The sequence below is a fragment of the Podarcis tiliguerta genome (genome assembly GCF_965153285.1).
Source record: "Podarcis tiliguerta genome assembly, chromosome: 11".
Taxonomy (NCBI): domain Eukaryota; kingdom Metazoa; phylum Chordata; class Lepidosauria; order Squamata; family Lacertidae; genus Podarcis; species Podarcis tiliguerta.
Genome location: NC_139544.1, coordinates 11,540,241 through 11,562,443, shown reverse-complemented (window position 1 = coordinate 11,562,443; position 22,203 = coordinate 11,540,241). Strand labels below are relative to the sequence as shown.

The window sequence follows — 22,203 nt, the reverse complement described above, 5'->3', positions numbered from 1 at the left end:
AGTTTTGTCCAAATCAGAGAACCATGACTCAGGAGTTTTTTAAAACCAGTGTGGTGTATTGGTTAAGAGCAGTAGACTCATAATCTGGTGAACCGGGTTCGCGTCTCCGCTCCTCCACATGCAGCTGCTGGGTGACCTTGGGCCAGTCACACTTCTTTGAAGTCTCTCAGCCCCACTCACCTCACAGAGTGTTTGTTGTGGGGGAGGAAGGGAAAGGAGAATGTTAGCTGCTTTGAGACTCCTTCGGGTAGTGATAAAGTGGGATATCAAATCCAAACTCCTCCTCCTCCTCCTCCTCCTCCTCCTCTTCTTCTTCTTCTTCTTCAAAAGGCATTTATGAAAATTTGCTTTGGGATAAGTGCAATTGCTGTGCAATTAAAAAAAAAGGCAGGCGGGCACAGGCAAACAAATACCTGCAAATGCCCTCGAGGTGTTTCAGGCTTTCAGAACTCATGGAAGGAAGGGAGGTACTAACTGAGAGCAGCAAACAATAAACCGTGTGAATACATTCCACCAAGCACTGCCCACCAGTGTGGATGGAAAACTTCTGCATAGTTTCTGGAGGCACTGGCATTGAAACTGCTTGTGTGAGAGCACACAAACATGGAAACAGTGAGCCACATCTGTATTAATGCCACAGTGAGGACATAGCTGGAGTGCATTTAATAATACCCCAAAGGCATCCACTAGGGAAGCGCAGCAAAGGGACTGAGAGGATTATAGCAATCACCACCGAGCTTATCTGAAACAGGATACAGGTGAAAGAAATAGCACCTCTAGGGCTACTAGAAAATGGAAATCAGGAAACCAAGTGAGAAATAAAGCAAACAGCAAAAATCGGACCAGAAAAGACGAGCACCATGCCTGTCAATGTGCTCTCTAAATACATTTCTCACTACCAAAAACGTAGCTATAGGCTTTATTTTGTTATAAAGTTAAAACAAAAACATGAGCACTGTCAGGGAACTGCAATCAGTGCCGGAGGGAGAGAGCAAAATCCAGAGGGATTCCGGAGAGCGTCCCGGGATTGGGAGAGGCAGCCCGTCTTCTGGGGAAGAGAATCAGCGTAGCACCAGTGGAGAAGGGGGGCAGATGGGGGAAGCGGCGAGGCGGTCCCATGACTCCTTGCCGGGGACCAGCGAGGAGAGTAGAGGTCCTCCGCTGCCTACGCCCTCCTTGCGCAGAAGGCTTTCGCGCAGAGAGAGTAGGAGAAGACTAGGCGTCAAAGAGCTTCTTTGCTGGAAGAAGTTTAAGAAACACCCACTGACGGATTCTGCCAGCGATTGAGAGAGCAACGGGTGAGTGGCTGTCCGGACAGAAAAGGTTCACTCAGGCAATCCAGCCAGGTGTTTGCACCGGCTTACGCACGAGCAACCCCTAGAACCATTACAAGCACCATGTTAATGTTATCAATTTTATTGTACTGGTTGACTCTGTGTGCAAGCTGGATATGACAGCTTTGTCTGTTACTTAAAGTGCACGGCTAAGACTAATTGAGCATTTTCATCTTCATAACTGCTAAACACAAAGCTCTGGATTTTGATCATTGGTTTTCTCTCAGATTTGTCAATTCTCAGACACTCACAAATTAATAATAATAATATATGCTGGGTGGTAGTTGGGTTTTCTTATGGCTGTGCAGAGTGATTAATCACTGTAAGTATTTGCATCTCAATCTGATGCAGGTTTACATGGGTGGCAGGCTCTTAATTCCAATATATTTCCTTCCACATACGCGCCCTTAGGTCAGAGAATAGGCCCCCCTTCTTGTCATTTCAGCGATCGACATAAAAGTACTAGAAATAACCAGCGTTTATTTTGCTGAATTGTTTGCTTACCAAAGTGAATGACCTTCTCTTGGACAAGGAATGTGCCCATTTTGTGGTATCCTTTCCCATGTCAAATCAGTGGAAGTAACTGAAAATGAATGAACTTGAGATGATTGGTACGTTTACACACATACACAAACATAGATCTATACATCCATACAGTGTTTCGGTTTCAAAACATACTGGCTAAAGCTACAAATGTTAACCAGAAGGTTGGTGGTTCGAGTTGTATAAATTGATTTCACCTGTTTAATAACATTATTTCCAAACTTCATGTCTTGCAAAACTTCAAAAAAAAAATAAAAAAATCCTAGTTCAGGTTGTCAAAGGCCTTTTCTGCATCCAAAAAAATCAGAGCAGCTTGCTTTTCATTATGATGATTCAAATATTCAAGATGTCTAATGCAGGCATAGGCAAACTCCGGCCCTCCAGATGGTTTGGAACTACAATTCCCATCATCCCCAGCTAACAGGACCAGTGGTCAGGGATGATGGGAACAGTAGTCTCAAAACATCTGGAGGGCCAGAGTTTGCCTATGCCTGGTCTAATGCATTTCTTACATTGTCTCTTAACTGTCTTTTAAGCAAAAACCCACACTGAATTGCTTAAAGCTAAACTTGAGATGAGATGTAAGGCCAGCGGAATGACTATTTCTATAAGAAATACTGTGAATATGCAGAGTACATATGTGTGTGGCTCAAAAAATAAAAAGGTATGTTTATGAAAATCACAAAACCTGCGAGTGAGTGATCACATTTGCACCTAACAGTTCTGCCTATGCCTTATTGACCAAAAAACTGGACCACAGGAGGTGCATTCATACCAGGGGAAAAGATAACTTTGTTGTTGTATAGCTGTTCAAACTAGCCTGGGAAGAGAGGAAAAAACCTTCTAACCTTAATCCATTCTAGTCTCATTGTTTGCAATACACTTCCACAATTTTATAGTGATAAGCCTTTTTTTTGCATTACAAATGACTGGTCTATTATAGTGAAATATGTGCCACTCCAAAGGGAGGAATAAACCCACGGAAAAAGCTGCCTGCTGGAAAAGATTAATAGTATCTCACTTGTCAACATGTAGAAGTCATTGAAATATGCTGGCTGATCATCCTAGGAGAGAAAGAGAAAGAGAGATTGAAGCTGATATCTTTATTTACAGGGCATCAATATTGTCATCTAGATAAGGAGCGCTTTTAAAATTACATTCAGGTTTAAGCTATCTCAAGTGACTACCAGTAGAAATAATAGCTAAACAGTTACCCGGAGAGAATCTGCAGGCATGTCTCCACAATGCACATTAGTAGACAATGACTGGAATGCAGTCATTCTTCAGTAAGTACTTGTGTACAGTGCGAAATAGAGAAGATTTAAAGCAAACAGCAAGAGTACATGAGGCGTGCCATTTATTATACTCCCATCAACAGCAAAATGTCAAACGGTAATGAAATTAACAAAGGACAGCAAACATCAACTTGTGGTACTTACAGACGTATCATTAAAGGAACAGCCTCCAAATATAAATGCTATATTTCCTGCGATTGCCAAGGCATGTCCGTGTCTACAGAGCAACATGAAACAATGGTAAATGAATTTGGATGCCGCAATAACAGTGAATCTTTCCCCCCTCGCTCAGAGGAGAGGCCAGCCTTACTGTGGGAGCCTATTCATACAGCTCTTTACTCAGGGGTATTAATATGGGTATTAATATGAGAGAGCAAGCTAGCAGTTTCTCATGACCTGAAGCCGACGCAGCCTGGGACAAACTAAGCTTATCCACAAAATCTGTCAGAGAACAACCCCATCACTTAAAAAAGAAAAGGGTGGAAAAAGAAAAAGAAACCGGTTCTGTGAAATATGTAGAGGGGTTATCTGTAGTTTTCCACTTTGATGTCATTATTGCAACAGGGATGATGACTGCTTCTGTGCTGCAATCCCTACACACACACACACACACACACACACACACACACACAAAATTATTTAGTTTTTCAAATTTTGAAATTTACAAACAATTGTCAAACAAGCAAAATAAAAGCAGAATTCTGTAGATTCGCCTGGACTTCCTGCCACCCCTTTGCGGTCCTTATGTTAACTTTTTTCCTCCTGCAACTTCTCTATTAATCCAAATCTATTAAATCTCCATTATAACCATAGTTCTACGTTATGCTGCAAGTATCATTCCAACCCTACTAATAATTTTAATTGTTTACAGTGATTTTTAAGGTAAATTATATATTTCCCCCATTCCTTATTCAAAGTTTGGTCTTCCTGGTTTCTGATTCTTCCAGTGCCTTTCATTGTGTGCTTTTTAAAACAATGTTCGGCAAATATTTGATGTGATAAAAAACAAAAGAAGAAAACGGTAAAACTGACCAAGAAAATCTAGACATCACTGTTCAGTATCTCAAAAGTTCTGCTATGGACCATTAATAGCCCCCTTTCACTATGCACATATTCATAATAAATACTCAGAACTTCGGTATATATCTCATCTGGAACTATTTAATGTTAAGTGGTATCACAAGCCAATTCAACACAATAAATGCAAATAATAACTGATGTTCTTTAGACAAAAAAATATATGCAACAATCTGCAACAATTATGTTTCACTATGATACCAGTTTTACCATATTCCCATACCTAGGACTTGGAGCATCCCCAATCACTTCTTTTGTAATCCAGTGTCCACTTGCTAATGCCATCTTGGAACTACTGAAAAAACTGTATTCAGAAAAAGAGGTATGAATTGTCTTGAGAGTATAGTAGGTTAAAAAAGAATAAGTTTACAGGTAGATATTTATTATGGGATGCAACAGTACAAGTGGAAATCTACTCCAGAGCTGTCCCTCCACCCCAATTTTTAGGGGTGCCTCCAGCCTGCCACTGTTTTGTGGGATTCATGTGCAAACTGGAATTTAGTTTGCTTACTTAAAGTGAATTAAAGAACTCCGTCAATCTAGTGCAACAAATCCGCTTAAAACACACACAAACAATCAGACTTATTGTAGTTTGGAAAGTGACTGGGAAATGCATGAAAAACTGTGGGATGGACAAATGACTAACAGGAAGAGTTTAAACTAAGGTTACCAGATTTTTTCCCAATGAATCCGGGGACACTTTAGTTAGTTAGTTAGTTAGTTAATTAATTAATTACATATTACACATTCAGGACATTGATGCTGCAGTGATGGCAGTGGCAGAGGGGTGGCCGCTGCCTTGACCTCAACCGCCACGTTTCCCCTTCCTCCTAGGCTTCTATCTCCTTTCTCCATGAGCCTAGGCAGCCCCTGAGTTGTTGGTTTTTTGGTGGGGGGCGGTGGGGGGGGAGTGGTGCAGTGGGTCAGGCATGGAAGGCGGAGGAGGGCCGAGAGCGGCGGTGAGTCTCGGGCAGCGCGATGCCTCCCTTCCCATCGGAGCAGCCCCAATCCCATTCCTACTTCCGTGCAAGCAGGAGGGGGCAGGGATCTCTCAGTTAGGCAACGGGAAACCTCCCTTCCCAGCTGAAGGATCCCTGCCCCCTCCTGCTTGCACGCAAGCTCTGATAGGCAGCGTGAAGCCTCCCTTCACAGCTGAGAGATCCCCGCCCCACTCCTGCTTGCACGCAAGTAGGAGCTGGGAGGCTCTTCTGATAGGCAGCATGAAGCCTCCCTTCACAGCTTAGTTGCTGGGCTCAGGGAAGGTGGAGGCAACCCGGAAGCTGCATCTTCGAGCCCCTGCACCACCATCATATGGGGACTTCCGAGCAGCTCCTGAAGCCAGCAAGACCCAACTACTCTAGGCTGCTAAGACTGCCGCTGCTGCGTTTCCTGGGGACATTAGATGAAATCCGGGGACGGAATTTGTCCAGGGACTTATTCGCAAATCCGGAGACTGTCCCCAGGAAACGGGAACATCTGGTAACCCTAGTTTAAACACTCGGAAAGCAATTTGGGAAGGACGCAGGAAGGATGCTTAATGTCCTATAACTGTCCTGCAAGCAAATCAGAATAAAGACTCAGTAAAGACTGTCTGTATACAGTGCACTATACATGTTAACTTTGTGCAAGCAGATCAGGATGAATACACAGGCTGCATGGAGAAGCTTTTAGAGAAAGCAAACGGCTGCAATAAGAAAGGGAATCTAGGTAACACTCAGTTGCATTTGCAGAAGTCCCTCTGGATTTCAATCTGTAAAGAGCCTAATAGTTCTGCTAATTGGCTATTGCTTGGAAGGGGAAAAAAAGTTCAAGTCATTACAAAGCATGAATAAGAACTGACTTCCTTTCTTCTCCCCATGCTCCACTCACCTGTGGTTCCTTAATCTTTCATCAGGAGCACCGGAAATAGGTATCTGCAAGCTCTATGTATGCCGCCAGATATTAATTTCTAGTTTGCTTTATTCAACAGCTTTATCTAGCTCTCTGCCTTGCTTGACATCAGTTGCTATGACACTGTGGTACACAGAAAGAAACACACACCTCACAGTTGCCTTTCTGACTCCACATTATTTCCGGGTTACCTGGAGCCATGGCAACTTAAACAGAGCCTTCCCATACTGTATATTCCGGCCACAGTGTAAAAAACTCACGTCATTTTATCTCCAGGACAGGAACCACCTGTTACATCTCTGCATGGCAGGCTGCCATAAAAGCCACAGTACTTTGCTAAAGGTACTGGAAATGATACCTCTGTGAGGTAGGAACTCCAATTCCCAGGATTCTTTGAGGGAAGTCATGTGGTTTCAAAGTGCATGGAACAAGCTTTAAATATATACAGAGGTACCTCAGGTTAAGAACAGGTTAATTCGTTCTGGAGGTCCATTCTTAACCTGAAACTGTTCTTAACCTGAGGTACCACTTTAGCTAATGGGGCCTCCCGCCGCCACTGTGCCACCAGAGCACGATTTTTGTTCTCATCCTGAAGCAAAGTTCTTAACCCGAGGTACTATTTCTGGGTTAGCGGAGTCTGTAACCTGAAGCGTCTGTAACCTGAAGCGTCTGTAACCCGAGGTACCACTGTAGTGCAGATCTGGGGAATCAGAACAGGAAATGGGTCTAGGAGTCCAGTTTTTATTTTTTTATTTTTTAAAAGAATATTTATTAGTGGTTTGAAAATTACAGAAGGAAAAAGAAAGAAAGAAAAGGAAACAATATAAAATTAACAAAACATACAATACAAATACAATACAAATGCAATAATAATAATAAAAAACACAACAATACAAAAAAAAATACATTAAACACACACATCCAATATTCCATATCTTTACCTTTCATTAACTTGATTCATCGACCTCCTCACACCTCCCTTTTTTGTATTCTATTTCAGTTAACTATTTCAGCAAATTCTTTCCATCCTACTCAATTTTTGTTCTATAATTTATCTTAACAGCCTAACCTTGAATTTTCCATTTTATCCCGTTATCAATCCATTTTTACTTAAGTCTTAATTACATTTCTGCTAAAACCATATAACTTCATTCCAGCATCCTTCTAACATTCATTAATTTTACCATGTTTTTGTAAATAGGCTTTAAATTTTTTCCAGTCTAGGAGTCCAGTTTTTATACCCTTCTGGACAAAGGCCGCAAAGGAAAATTCAGAATTGATGGGATCAAGGGGAGTGATGAAAGACATGGCCGAGTGGGAGTTGTGGGGTCAGGAAGATGGGATGTTCTTTTGTGGAGACAGGTTGTCGTATTCACTTTCCAGCTAGTCTGATTAGATCTAAGTACGAACAATGTGCTTCTCTCTTACTGAAGCAATGCATTTCCTGGCGGGCCAGGATGTGGTTTTCTTTTTGTGGAGACAGGTGGTGTTAACATCACTCTGCAGCTAGTCTGATTAGCTCTAGATTGGAACAATGGGCTGCTCTCCTGACTATTGCAATTATTTTTTCCATCACATTGATTGAATTGTGAAAAGTCAAGCCCTGTGCATATGAGTTGGGACATAATCTCCATCAGTGACTATTATTATTATTAGTTGTTGTTTAATTCTCTAAGCTTTATTTGTTTTTGCACATTTTGGCCAGTAGGAATAACATAGGTAAAGGGACCCCTGACCATTAGGTCCAGTCGTGGCTGACGCTAGGGTTGCGGCGCTCATCTCGCTTTATTGGCCGAGGGAGCCGGTGTACAGCTTCTGGGTCATGTGGCCAGCATGACTAAGCCGCTTCTGGTGAACCAGAGCAGCGCACGGAAACGCCGTTTACCTTCCTGCTGGAACGGTACCTATTTATCTACTTGCACTTTGACGTGCTTTTGAACTGCTAGGTTGGCAGGAGCAGGGACCGAGAAACGGGAGCTCACCCCATCGCGGGGATTCGAACCGCGGCCTTCTGATCAGCAAGTCCTAGGCTCTGTGGTTTAACCCACAGCGCCACCCGTGTCCCAGGAATAAAAGCTCTCTACTTGCGTATCTCAAAGTGACCCATTTAACTACTTCTTCTATCAGGCCTCTTGCACCCTCTTTACAAAGAACCATTATTTTTTAAAAAAACAAGCCATTTTTTAAAAAACATAATTTTTATTGATTTTTTCTGTATTGCATCATAATTCCATACACATATTCACAACTTATATTATTTGCTCATATTGAGCCTTGACTTCCTTCCGTCTTTCTTTCTGGCATCCCTATAGCATTTGACATATCTATTGCATTCTCATGGTCACTTCTTTATCATATAATAACATTAAGAAATCACATTCTTATTTATAAATCAATCATAATTCCTCATTACAAAACATATCACATTAATGCTACAAACGTATAAGTACAATTTTCTTTCAGGTAATAAATAAATTTGCTCCAGTCCTTTTGGTATTTTTCTTCGGGTCAGTTCCTAATTCTCCCCGTCAGCTTCGCCAACTCCACAAATTCTACTATCTTAGTTCTCCAATCCTCCAATGTAGGGAGTTCCTGCTGTTTCCACCTTTGTGCCAGGAGAATTCTCGCTGTCGTTGTGGCATACATAAATAAATTTATATTTTTTTTATGAATTTCTTCATTAATTATTCCTAATAAAAATGCCTCTGGTGTTTTTTATCAAAATTGTATTTTAGTATCTTTTTTAATTCATTATAGATAATATCCCAGAAAGCCTTAATCTTAGTGCAAGTCCACCACATATGTAGGAAGTTTCCTTCTTTTGCCCTGCATTTCCAGCATAATTTGACTTGGCATCTGTACATTTTTGCAAGCTTACTCAGAGTGATGTACCAACGGTTCACCTCCTCATCTTTAGTAAAGGTACCCCTGCCCGTACGGGCCAGTCATGTCCGACTCTAGGGTTGTGCACTCATCTCACTTAAGAGGCCAGGAGCCAGCGCTGTCCGCAGACACTTCTGGGTCACGTGGCCGGCGTGACGAAGCTGCTCTGGCGAGCCGGCACCAGCACAGCACACGGAAACGCCGTTTACCTTCCCGCTGGTAAGCGGTCCCTATTTATCTACTTGCACTTAAGGGTGCTTTCGAACTGCTAGGTTGGCAGGCGCTGGGACCAAACGACGGGAGCGCACCCCGCCGCGGGGATTCGAACCGCCGACCTTTCGCCCCGCGTCCCATAGAAGAGATAGAGAGAGGAAAATAAGACTAAGAAAGTAAAGAGTAACAATGTTTGGAATGCCATAAAAGTTTGTGACTGAAATAAAATACACTCTTCTCTATTAATTGAGAACCTGACTGAGGCTGAAGTGATTTTACTGGGGAGAACCTGGATGATGGCAGCGGATTAGTGGTGTATGGGTCAATAGTCCGTGAGACAACAGGGGGCTCCGTAAGAAAGCCACAGGGAGGAATAAACAACTACCTCTCACATTATCCTTAATGATTAGCCATTACTGGGAGGGGAGGGTATGCTGTCGGATTTGTAGATTCTTGGCATCGGTTAGCAGCTGCACTGGCCTCCCATCAGCTCTGCTCTCAGGATACTCTCCTTTACCCTCAGGTTGGTCATCTGCAAAAGACACTCTGCGCTCTGTTGGTCTGAAAGATCCCAAAGTTTCTGCATCCGATATGGATAGCACTTGCCTTGGCCTCAAGTCAGCTAAGCTCCCAGTATGTACACCTTCAGCATCATCATAGTCATCTGCAAAAGCCACTCTGAGCTCTGCTTGTTTGAATGATCCCAAAGTTCCCGCATCTAATACTGGTATCTCCTGCACTGGCCTCATATCAGCTCTGCCCTCAAGATGCTCTCCTTTATCTTCAGGTTGGTCATCTGCGGAAGCCACTCTGCGCTCGGCTGGTTTTGTAGATTCTGGAGTTTCTGCATCTGATCTGGTTAGCACCTGCACTGGCCTCAAGTTAGTTACACTACCAAAGTGCACCTGTTCGTCATCATAATGGTCATCTGCAAAAGCCACTTTGCGCTCTCCTGACATTTCTGCATCTGATATGGGCAGCACCCATATCAGCTTCGGCTTCAACTCTTTTGTGGTATCAGGTTTCTCTTCTTCTTCTTCACCACCATCATATTCATTGACGAAAGCCACTACATCTTCTCTTTTATGGGGAATGCGTTTTGACTGTTTTGTAGATTCAAAAGCTTCTGCATCTGACATGATTAGTTCCTTTTTTGGCCTCAAATCAATTTCACTTACAAATTTCTCTTCATCATCAGCCTCCTCATATGTGTTTCGAAAAACCAACACATCTTCTTTTTTGTAGGAAATGTATTCTGGATGTTTTATCAATCCACTTTCACTTTTAAATGATGTTTCTAGTGTGCTTAGCTCTTGCATGGGCATCAAATCTGTTTTTCTTTCAACCTGTTCTTGTGAGTCACTATCCAACGTCCCAGCGGAAGATTTTGGTTCTGCTTTTGTCAAAGGCCCTGTTGCATCTGACTTCATTATGCTTTTTAACGATTTCATACTGAATGATTTAATACTAAATCTTTTTGAATGACAAGATTGAGTCTAATCACCAGCACAAATTGTTTTTGTGTATGAGGAAGTTAGACTGTGAAAGAAAAGAAATACAGTAAAATTATTATAGGGACTTTTAATTTTTTAAAAATTAATTTCCTTTTTTTCTAATGAGAAATTGTTATAGGGACTTGATAGGATGAAGAATCTGATGCAAACAATATATGATCTTAAGAATTGTCTCTGTCTTCATATACCCTGTCCCAAGGATCACTATTCTTAGAAATTAAGAAAGCTTCATCAAATTATATTGAAATCTAAACATTTGCCTATTAAATAACAAAATCCACAGAATCTTAATGATGAGAGGGCAGAGAGCAGGACCTGAATGTGTTATGCATTGCACCCTCAGTCAAGTTACTAGGTTTTCAAAATGTGACCATTCAGATCCAGAATTCTCATTTTCAATCATGGGACAGACTCAATGGGTCCATCTCTCCACAAGAACTTTGTTGCTCTAGCTCTTGACCTTTGTTGACCTTGGAAGATGACAGTCACATGAAAACCTTTTGCGTGTTAACTGCACAATGCCATTCTGTTTATCTTCTCCCGCTTTCTGAGTCAGCAGAGGCTTAGGTTTTAGAATGTCTCTGAACTCCAGATTTGATGTTCCCAGGAAGACAGTTGATACTTTTCATTTTCATTTATAAATTTATTTATTTGGTTTTTCAGATTAAAGTTTTACAACCAATATATCCAACATACAACATAGAAACCAAGATGCCAAAGAATCTCCTGGACTTCCCTCCTCCCCTTTGTAGGTCCTACTGTTAATCATTTCCTCCTGCATCTTTTATGATGATCCAAATCTTTTACATCTCTATTATGTCCAAAATTCACCATTATACTACAAGTGTTACTCCAATCCTACTAACAATTTTAGTTTCGTTTATACAGTGGTACCTCGGGTTAAGTACTTAATTCGTTCCGGAGGTCCGTTCTTAACCTGAAGCACCACTTTAGCTAATGGGGCCTCCTGCTGCCACTGCGCCGCAGGAGCACAATTTCTGTTCTCATCATGAAGCAAAGTTCTTAACCTGAAGCACTATTTCTGGGTTAGCGGAGTATGTAACCTGAAGCGTATATAACCCAAGGTACCACTGTAATTTATCTTAAAAACCACTGTAATCCCCCCATTCCTTATTAAAATCTTCCCAATTTCTGATTCTTCCAGTCATTTTAGGCATTTCGGCATAATCCCTCAACTTCCATCTGCCATTCTTCTTGGGCTGGGATTTTATCTTCTTTCCATGTCTGGGTTCCTTTTCAAATGCAATGCCTAACTTAATACCACTAGCGAAGACAGGAATATTACAATCAGCAATTTTAACAAATTATTAAACTCCAGCACTGGGTTCTTGGGCCTATTGAAGGAAAAAGGGTGCAAGAAATGGAAGGCCTTTCTTGGCTTAAAAAAACAAACAAAACCCGGATAAAAATGGATTTTAAAAATAGATAAAAATGATCCGAAGCAAAGGCCCTGGTAATTTAAGGCCTTCCATCCCCCGCCACGAGCATCCCCTTCGAAGGAAGGAAACCATAGCAACGGCCCTAACGCCAGCTCCGAGTCACGTGATCCCGGACGCTCGAACGGCGGTGGGAACTGCACCAGAAAGTGCGTAAAGGAAATGTAGCGCAGATGCCCCGCCCACCCACCATGTGCCCCGCCTCCGTGTGTGACGCAGTTTCCGGTGGGAGGTCCCTGGGAGGAGGGAGGGAGGCCGGGTCACGTGGGGAGGGTTCTGTGAGGGGAGTAGCGAGGCGGAGCGAAGACGGAAAGCGGCATCGGCAGCGTCGGCTCGAGGCTATTTCCCGGCGCGCGTTCCGTCCCTCCCGGCTTCCGTCCCTCCCTGCCTGGCCCCTCGCGACGGTGGCAGCAGATGAGGGAGCCGGCGGGAGGCCTCCCGGAGCCCCTGCCTCGCCGCCGCCTCCTCCTCCGGGGCGGCAAGATGGGAGCGGAATGAGCCCCGAGCCGGAGCCGCCGCCGCCTCCTCCTCCTCCTCCGGCCCGGGAAGCGGAGGTGGTGGCCTTGACTGTGGCGGCCGTGGTGGACGGAGAAGCGGCGGCGGCGGCCGGAGCCGGCGGAGGGAAGCAGTGGGGCAGCCGCATCATGCTGGTGAGGAGGATCGGCCTCAAACCGGGCGGAGGCGCCGCCGCGGTGAGTAGCCCGGGGAACAGGGCCCCTCTCCTCCCCTTCGCGCCCCTTTGCCCTCCCCCGAAGCATCCTCGGGGGGCCCGGCCCCGGGAAGCGGACGCGCTGCGGGCCCGTTAGGCGCCGCCGGGAGAGGCTCGAGGCATCTTCCTTCGCAGTCCGCGGGGTGGAGGTCGGGTGGCCGCCTCCTCGCTCGTCCGCATTTGTGGTTTTTTTTGCTCCCCGATCTGTTGGGCCTCGGTGGGCTGTGTGGTAAAGGTCGGGCCAGAAAAACACGGGGGAGTTGTTGTTGTTGTTGTTATTAGGGGTACCACTGTATAGAATTAGCATTAGTTAGTTTTTCTTATTTATGGGAAAACTTGTAGCAATTGGCGCCCTTTTATCACATAGTATGCATGCAAATGACTTTGATCAGATCTATGCATGCAGACTTAACGTTGTATAATAGGAATACATTTTGCACCAAACTCATTAAATGGGCTACAGACAAACATGGGGGAGTTGTTATTTTTATTATTGAGGAAACATGGGGGAGTTATTGGGGAAACGGGGGAGTTATTATTATTAGTAGGAGTTATTATTCGGGAAACACGGGGGAGTTGTTATTAATAGGAGTCATTATTATTATTAGGGAAACACGGGGGAGTTGTTTTGATTGATTGATTGATTGAATTTATATACCGCCCAATACCCAGAGGTCTCAGGACGGTTCACAGAAAAGATCACAATATATAAACTCAAAATAAAATCAATAACCCAATAACACCCTCTCCCCCCAAAAAGAGCCACGTTTCTTGTAATTCAAAGGCCATTATATGTTGGGGGTAGGCTCAGCCCACTTTCATCCCCACTCCCTTCTTCACTCATTTTCTTCCTTCAAACCCCCTGCTTTGACTTCTCCCTGTCACTCCCATGTTCTTTCTTAAGGCTCACTTTGACTGAACTTCTTTGAAAATGGTTTATTATTTTTATTTATTGAATTTATATGCTGCCCTATACCCGGATGTCTCAGGGCAGTTCACAGAAAAGATCACAATATATAAAGTAAAAATAAAAAACCTCAATAACCCCCCCCCCAAAGAGTCACATTTTAAAAGGGTATAGGTTTCCCCGGCTTGGATGCAAGGGATGAAGTGCACGCAACCCCCCCCAAAAAACCTTTCAGGTTTATACATTTCACTAATTTTACAATCATTTTAACATTTCAAAAATTGACTTCCTTCCCCCTCTTTCTGCAGTTCCTTAAATTTATTTTTAATATCTTCTGCATATCCAAATTAACTTAATTTCCTCATTTATTCCTATACTTTAAATATATACTCTTATGAAACTGCAGGTTATTACAATAATCCTGCCAATCTTCTTATTTGTTTACAATTTATCTGTAAATATTGAACAAATCATTTCCATTCTTTTGCAAAAAAAAAAAAAAAACAATTGTCATCTTGTAATTGTCATCCAGTAAGTTTCTCCCATTTTTGCATATTGCACAAGTTTTTGTACCCTTTATTCCTTTACTATGACTTCTGCTTCTTTCCACTTTGGTGGCGAGTAACATTCTTGCCACTGGTAGTTGCATACTGTATATGAATAAGTTTCTATACAGTTTAGCTAGTTCTGTCCCTATAATTTCCAAAATAAAAGCTTCTGGTCCCCGTCCCCCCAACATTATTTTAAACCTCTTTTTCATTTCGTTATATATCATTTCCCCTTGAAAACTCATACCACAAGGCTCCTTAATGCTCCTTTTTGTGCTATAAAATATTGTTATCTCTGCATGGTGTTTTTCTTTCTTTCATGTGTGCTTGGCTTGGGCTCGGGCTCTCAAGGCCTCACCCTTGATACAGGCTAAGTGAGTTCTTGTGTTTACACTATAGGGGTTGGCTACCTGCTGAAGTCTTTCAGGCAGGCGTGAGAAAAGGCCTTTTTTCAGTTTTTGCAACTCTTATATGATTCATTGTACTATTTGCTGCTTAAAAAATGCTATGCATTGGAGCCAGCTGGATTACTCCCTTTAAGTCTCAGCCCATGGACAATCCACTGCTACAGCTTGCAAATTATGCTTCTACTCTTTCACAGTTTGTCCAATCCGTATTTTTTTCATTTATTTATTTGAGCAATGGCGCTTTTAAAAAATTTGAGAATGCAAAATGTGCCTAACATATTTTTTGTTCTCAGTTATATGCTAGATGCTGTTCGTATCTTCCGAAGATAACACATTGACGTTATCTAGGAGTGGGCATGCAAAAATTCATTTGAAATGTAGGAGTTGAGCTGTCTCCCTGCACACATTGCTAGTAAACATTGAATGACCTGCCTGCTGGAGCTAATTCAAGTATCACTTGTGTAGTGTAGAGTGCACAAAAATAGTGTGTGCCTAACCTCTTATATGCAGTGTGACATGATGCTTGTGTTTGGATATACTGCAAGCCTTGGCACAAAGATTTGGCATGTCTTCATTCTAGCACTGTGCATATCTCATGTCAGGCTCTGGTGCTTTTTGCAATTTATTAGTAATTTGTTACATAAGCCTCTAGATGTCTTTTAAAAAAAACATAAGTTCAGAAAGAGCAATATGTTGCAATAAAAGCCATTCAGTAACCCACTGAACTATTGATTCAGCTGCTCAAACTTAGTATCTAAGCAGTTTATCTTTACTGGTAAAGCCATTACAGTGGTAACTCTGGTTCCACACGTTGTGGGTTACAAGCTCCACTAACCCGGAAGTAGCCGTTCCTGGTTGAGAACTTTGCCCTGGGATGTGAGTGGAAATTGCGTGCCAGAGGCGCGCTTTTGCCAATGACGCCTCATCTTACGAGTGGTTTTCAATTACGAATTGACCTCCGGAACAGATTCTGTTTGTAACCAGAGGTACCACTGTATAGAATTAGCATTAGTTAGTCTTTCTTATTTATGGGAAAACTTGTAGCAATTGGCACCCTTTTATCACATAGTATGCATGCAAATGACTTTGATCAGATCTATGCATGCAGACTTAACATTGTATAATAGGAATACAGTGGTGCCCCGCAAGACGAATGCCTCGCAAGACGGAAAACCCGCTAGATGAAAGGGTTTTCCGTTTTGGAGGTGCTTCGCAGGACAAATTTCTCTATGGGCTTGCTTCGCAAGACGAAAATGTCTTGCGATTCCTGGGTTGTTTTTTCCCCGCTCCCCACCCCCTTTTTCTAAGGCACTAAGCTGCTAATAGCCTTTTAGCAGCTAATCCGCTAATGGGCTTGCTTCGTAAGACGAAAAAACCGCTAGACGAAGAGACTCATGGAACGGATTCTTTTCGTCTTGCGAGGCACCACTGTACATTTTGCACCAAACTCATTAAATGGGCTACAGACAAACATAAGATACTCAAAAAATGAAGAAGAGGAAGTTGCACTTGCTGTACAGGCTGTTGATTAACCCAGGACCAGACTTGCCTCAGTGACAGCAAGCTAACCCAGTCATGGTGATCATCTGTGTGATGGGGCTGCCTCTAGCTATAAACACACCATATTCCACCACATCCTGTATGGCAGTACATAAATATTTCCCATCACTCACCATGTTCAAGTAAGGTTTGTGACAGCAGCCAAATCAGTATAACTAGTTTAATATTTCAGTTAGAGTGGGTGTACTTTGGACATGGTTTATTGGAGTGAAATAAGTCGTACAGGGTACCTCACAGCCCTTTAAAGCTGTACCAGGTTCCCTGTTTGAGTCTTGCAACCTGTAGAATGAATTGTTCCTTGGTTGTAATGGTTACTTTCAAAGTAGTTTAGGTACACAGGGTTCCCAAGTATATAAATTAAACCAGCTTGTGATTTTTCTAGTAAAACAGTTGTGCGAACCTTGTTTTATGTACAGTGGTACCTCAGGTTAAGTACTTAATTCGTTCCGGAGGTCCATACTTAACCTGAAACTGTTCTTAACCTGAAGCACCACTTTAGCTAATGGGGCCTCCTGCTGTTGCCGCACCGCTGGAGCCCGATTTCTGTTCTCATCCTGAAGCAAAGTTCTTAACCTGAAGCACTATTTCTGGGTTAGTGGAGTCTGTAACCTGAAGCGTATGTAACCTGAAGCTTATGTAACCTGAAACTTATGTAACCTGAGGTACCACTGTATTTTAGACAGTGGCAGTCAAATTTCCTGACCTCAAATTCAGGGTGAAAACCTCTAGGCAATATTTTTTAAACATCCTAGGGGAATGCTTCCCTTGTGTTCTTCAATAGGGGTTTTAGGGCAGGATTTTGTGGACCAGTGGCCCTCTTGAGCACTGGCTAGCATAATTAAGGGACAGGCAAAATTTTGCTCTGATACAAAGTATCCAGCACACCTCTTCTTACAACATTGTTTCATTCACCCGAATTCTGATGAGAAAATGTTATCCATAAGCACAAATGAGCTACAAGCTTGGGACATCAAAGGATTCAGCTCCAGAGTGTTTACTAACATTGAAAAGAATGTCCAGAGTGGTTTTTCTTAAATATTTCGATGTTGTTTTTAATGTAATAAAAAAGACAATCAGTAGAGAGTGTGGAATTGAAAATGTAATGCATGAGGAAATAAACTAGTAGGTGAGGAACATGCAACTTCTATGTTCAAGCAAACTGGGGGGGAAATAGTTTTTCTTGGTTACACTAATAAGTATTCTAGAGCAGTCTGTCCCCACTGGTATAAAAAATGTCTGACATTAGATCACAACCTTCTATTTGCATCTTATATCCATCGGAGGCACAAAGTGCAAAATCTCATCCTGTCATTTCCCCAACGAATGTCCATGTGAAATCCAACCAAAGAGTTTTTATTTCTTAGCTAACAGTATCTAATGACTATTTTTAAGTGATATAGGGAGTGTGACAGGTTAATTGAAAAGAAACCAGCAAGACAAACACCAGCCAGCTGAAATTGGACCCCTTTTCTTCTCTCCCATCCACTTTCTATATAGAATTCATAGAATCTTAGAGTTGGAAGGTACTCAAGGTTCAGCTAGTCCCAACTCCTGCAGTGCAGGAATCTCAGGTATAGCATCCAAGACAGATGGCCATCCAACATCCGCTTTAAAACCTCCGAGGACGGAGAGTCCACCACCTCTTGTGGGAGACCGTTCCACTGCTGAACAGCTCTTACTGTCAAAATTTTTTCTAGATGTTTAATCAGAATTTCCTTTCTTGTAACTTCTCCTACCCTCTAGAGCAGGAGAAAACAAGCATGTTCCCTCTTACATGTGGCAGCCCTTAAGATATTTGAAGATGGCTATCATATCTCCTCTCAGTCTCTTCTTTTCTAGGTTAATAGTTCCCAGATCCTTCAACCATTCTTCATAAGGCTTGATTTTGGAGAGGAAAGGGATTTGTCATCTTTTGGCAGAAACTTCTTTTGACTGACTATTTAGAGATAGTATATCATGTTCTAGTCTTGGGTGCGTTTCTTTTTCACCATTCAGTATTAGGAGGGGGGATTTGAGCAAAATGTATGGGGGAAAGGGGAGTGAAAGGGACAAGGAAGTGTTAGTAGAAAGGAATTTGTTTCCTTTATACAGTGGTACCTCAGGTTACATATGCTTCAGGTTACATACGCCTCAGGTTACAGACTCCGCTAACCTAGAAATAGTACCCCGGGTTAAGAACTTTGCTTCAGGATGAGAACAGAAATCGCACGGCGGCAGTGGGAGGCCCCATTAGCTAAAGTGGTGCTTCAGGTTAAGAACAGTTTCAGGTTAAGAACAGACCTCCAGAACAAATTAAGTTCTTAACCTGAGGTACCACTGTAATTGGCAGAAATTTCTTTTTCTGTCACCACTCTGGTGTTTCAGTACCAGCTTAAATAAACTGAAAGCTTAGTTAATTGAATTGATTGAACAATTGAACATAAAAATGTCTGCCATTGGCACACATACAAAAAAAATATCTCTTAATGGCATAAGTTTTAATGAGTTATATAAGCTGAACCATTTAATTTTGTAGCAAGAAACCATATAGGTGGTTAGTAAGTCCACAGCATAGCTTTTTGTCATTTTTGCTGACTCCAGCATTCTGTGCACTCACAGGAGATTATTAAAACAATTCCATTTAATATTGTTGAGTAGCAGGAAACGTCACGAATGAAAGGAAACATTGTGGAAACTGCTGAAGTTCATAAGCAAATCTATATTCCTGTTTTGTAGGTGATTGGGGGGGAAACTTTAGTTGGTGCTATTTCGAAGGGTAGAGTTGTACATAGTAAATGTATAAGTATCCATTAATTTATTTTCTGTTATTTGTTACATATATAGTCCACCTTTTCTCCAAAGATTTCAAAGAGGCTCTCTCTCTCTTCCCCACCCCCCACCCAGCCTCTCCATTTTATTACTGCAGTACACTGTGAGGTTGGGTAGGTCAAGGGACTCTGGGGTCACCTGGTGATGTTCATGGCAGATGGGGATTTAAACCTGAGTCTCCAAGCTCCTTGCTTACCACTTTTACCTGCTTCAGCACTCTAGCTCCCAGTTAAATTAATAACTCACTTGATTAAACTGCATACTCTGGGATGAAGGGAACAGTTCAGTGGAACTCCAGTAACTGTGTCAAGTATTACAGCCTGCATATTTTAAAATAATCTCCCAGTTTACACAGACAAGGTATCATTATGTGTGGGAGCAAACCCTCTGCAAAACGGAAACCCTTTCTTTTCACGTTCTTCCTCTTTCCCTGTGGATTTGTCATTCTGGCCATTTTCAGACAGCACACAGCTTTTATTTCAGTTGGATTTTAATACCCTAGTTTAGTAAGTAAGCTTTTATATCTTTTAAGGATTTGTCTAACCCATGTTTAAAAATTGTTAACCTGCCTTGAACTCTCAGGATAGGCTTAATTAGAAATAATATCAAGAGAAACATAGAATTGATGTACTACTGCTTCATTAATTGGCATGTACCCCACAGCAGTATTCTAGTTTAATGCGAGCTCTTAACTCCAATTGATTTGGCAAAACCCCCACTGGCCGTATGTTTAAATTAAAATAGAATGCCTTGTACCATTGAAAATGTTGTCAGAAGCAAGTTTCTAAGAGTTGTGCTGTATTAATATCACATTTCCCCCCCTTTAACAGCAAGGTATTGGTCGACCAAGTGTGTACCATGCAGTTATTGTCATCTTCCTGGAATTCTTTGCTTGGGGACTGCTTACAACTCCCATGCTCACAGTAAGTTTCCTAACCTGGGTGTTTTTGCTCAGAGCTGTGTAGTATTAATAAGTACTTTCAGAATTATATGTGTTTGCCTGTAATAATAATGGTCTACATTAAACAATGGTTTTTATTTCTAATTTCTGGTACTATACTTGGAGGTTAGAGTCCTGCTGTTACTTGGCTCATCTTCTTCCATACCTGCCTCCTTCAGCTGCCATTACACCAGCAGGCCCTCTCCATTAAGTTGGCACAGGCTAAAGGTGGCTAATGTGTGGCCCTGCAGATGTTGGTGAACTAGAACTTCCACCATCCCTGGCTGTTGACTATGCTGGCTGGGGCTACTGGGAGTTTAAGTTCAACAACATCTGTGTTGGTAACTGGACACCATAAGGGTTTCATTTCCTTCATGAGTGTAAATCACCCCATGGATGAGCTAATCACAGGTGCAAGGTTAACCAAGCCAGTTTCTTTGGTAACAGCCCAGTGCCATGACAATATAGAATAGAAATTTATTTGTCATTGTCCATATATACACAGTATACACAACAACGAAAATCAAACACCCACCCAAAGACCGGCTTCACATACACATTTGCACGTACCTCCAACACTCTCATCCCATATCTGTCATTAATGTGTCATTCTGTGAGTCTGCAGTTGGTAGTGTCTGTCTGTTAGTTAATTACTAACAATTACTTGTTCAGTGTTACGTTTTGAATTGCTGAACTTATTTAGAGCAATGGAGATACTTCATATTTGTACAGTAATACCTCTGCGAACATCCGCCTCGTCTAGCATCCATTCCGGCAAAAATCCGTGGCAAATCCAGAAATACTGGAACGGGTTACTTGCAGGTTTGGTGCTCCCGCATGCGCAGAAGCGCTAAATCACACTATGCGCAGAAGCACAAATGCTCTGTGCGCAGATGTGGCACTTTGCCCTGCGTCCTTTTTGACTAGCGACCGGGGCTGCAAAACGAGGTACGACTGTATGTATATATCAGTATCTGCAAAAGCCTAGAAGCTGTTTGCCTACCCATGGCTTAGTCATTATGTAAGAGCTGTTATCTGAATCTGCTTAGTTTCTCTTTCCTGTCTTTTGCCTTTTATTGATTAATTTGTAAGCCATCATCTTAAATTATGAACCACTTTGAGTGCAGAAACATGTTGCATAAATATAGCAAATCAGTAGTAAATTGATATGATTGGCAAGAATGTAGGGAACGTTTTGAGTTGCCTCCCCACTCAAGTAGCAGAGTAAAATTCATCAATGAGCTTGAACTACAATATATATGGCTTGAACAGTGTTGCTTAGTGCTCTTTTTGACCCACCCTTTTCAGGCTTCCACTTTTCAGAGGATTAAATTAGCTATTCACAGTGAAAATCAATAAAGCATTGACTTTAAAATAGAGCCCAATGCACATTTTGCTAAATTTGCTGATGGCATTTGGGTCAAATGCTAAAAGATTGGCAAGCCCCTTTGCCATGCCAAATCCCTAGTACAGTGCCGCACCTTTCTACTTCACTGGGCACAACCCAGTGAATCTCAAACACCAATTGTACCTCTCTCTTGGTGTAAAAAATGAATTGCATTCCTTGTGGTTTAAATATGAATCTAGCAAGCATATTTCAGAAGTGTACACTATATTCTGTTTTTATTTAATTAATCTAGAGCAGGGGTAGGGAACCTTTTTGGCTTCACGGACCAGATCCTTATCAGGATCTGTCACATGTACCAAATTTGTCAGGTGGGCAGGGCCTCTGAAGTCAGATCATACAGAAGAGGGGAGACCTGCAAAGGCCTCTGAGCTTAAATTCCTGGACCCTGATGGAAGAGAAGTTGTTAAACCCCCCTTTTTAGCAGTGTATTGCAGGCACACCATGCATGAAAAAAGGAACCATGCCAAGTGCTTTTAGGGCAGCCTCATTGCTTCTGCTAGGAACACAGGGACTGTCTAAAAATTGCAAAGTGCCATTTGAAGCAATGTCCCACTACTTACGGGGAGGGGAGGCTGTTTAAAATGGTGCTTGTTCTTCTCCTGTAAGCAGGTGGGAGTCCCCCATTGCAGCCTTGAGACCTCTGGTATATAAATTCTAATAATAATAATAATGGCCCCGCCTCCCTTCCTCCCACTGATCAGATTGGCCTG

The 22,203-nt window shown here is 42.3% G+C and overlaps 2 protein-coding genes across 6 annotated transcripts in view; one reads left to right on the top strand and one right to left on the bottom strand.

The window, feature by feature from the left end:
* LOC310659932 (kelch domain-containing protein 3-like) overlaps positions 1-6,318 on the bottom strand; it is an 86,618-nt gene extending 80,300 nt beyond the window's left edge. Inside the window, exons 1-5 of one of the 3 annotated variants that reach the window (XM_083404108.1) lie at positions 6,119-6,318; positions 4,473-4,544; positions 3,317-3,389; positions 2,899-2,941; positions 1,839-1,917 (exon numbers count right to left, since the gene is read on the bottom strand). In XM_083404108.1, the coding sequence (XP_083260234.1) occupies positions 1,839-1,917; positions 2,899-2,941; positions 3,317-3,389; positions 4,473-4,534 (257 nt within the window). In that variant the 5' untranslated portion in view covers positions 4,535-4,544; positions 6,119-6,318. The remainder of the gene's footprint in view (positions 1-1,838; positions 1,918-2,898; positions 2,942-3,316; positions 3,390-4,472; positions 4,545-6,118) is intronic. The other 2 variants (XM_083404106.1, XM_083404107.1) reach the window with 2 other exon arrangements.
* A 6,111-nt stretch (positions 6,319-12,429) lies between these two features.
* The window catches only part of LOC310659927 (hippocampus abundant transcript-like protein 1), a 39,451-nt gene continuing 29,677 nt past the window's right edge, over positions 12,430-22,203 (top strand). Inside the window, exons 1-3 of one of the 3 annotated variants that reach the window (XM_083404098.1) lie at positions 12,457-12,720; positions 12,819-12,898; positions 19,976-20,068. In XM_083404098.1, coding sequence (XP_083260224.1) covers positions 12,851-12,898; positions 19,976-20,068 — 141 coding nt within the window. In that variant the 5' untranslated portion in view covers positions 12,457-12,720; positions 12,819-12,850. Of the gene's footprint in view, positions 12,899-19,975; positions 20,069-22,203 lie in introns of all 3 variants that reach the window. The other 2 variants (XM_083404097.1, XM_083404099.1) reach the window with 2 other exon arrangements.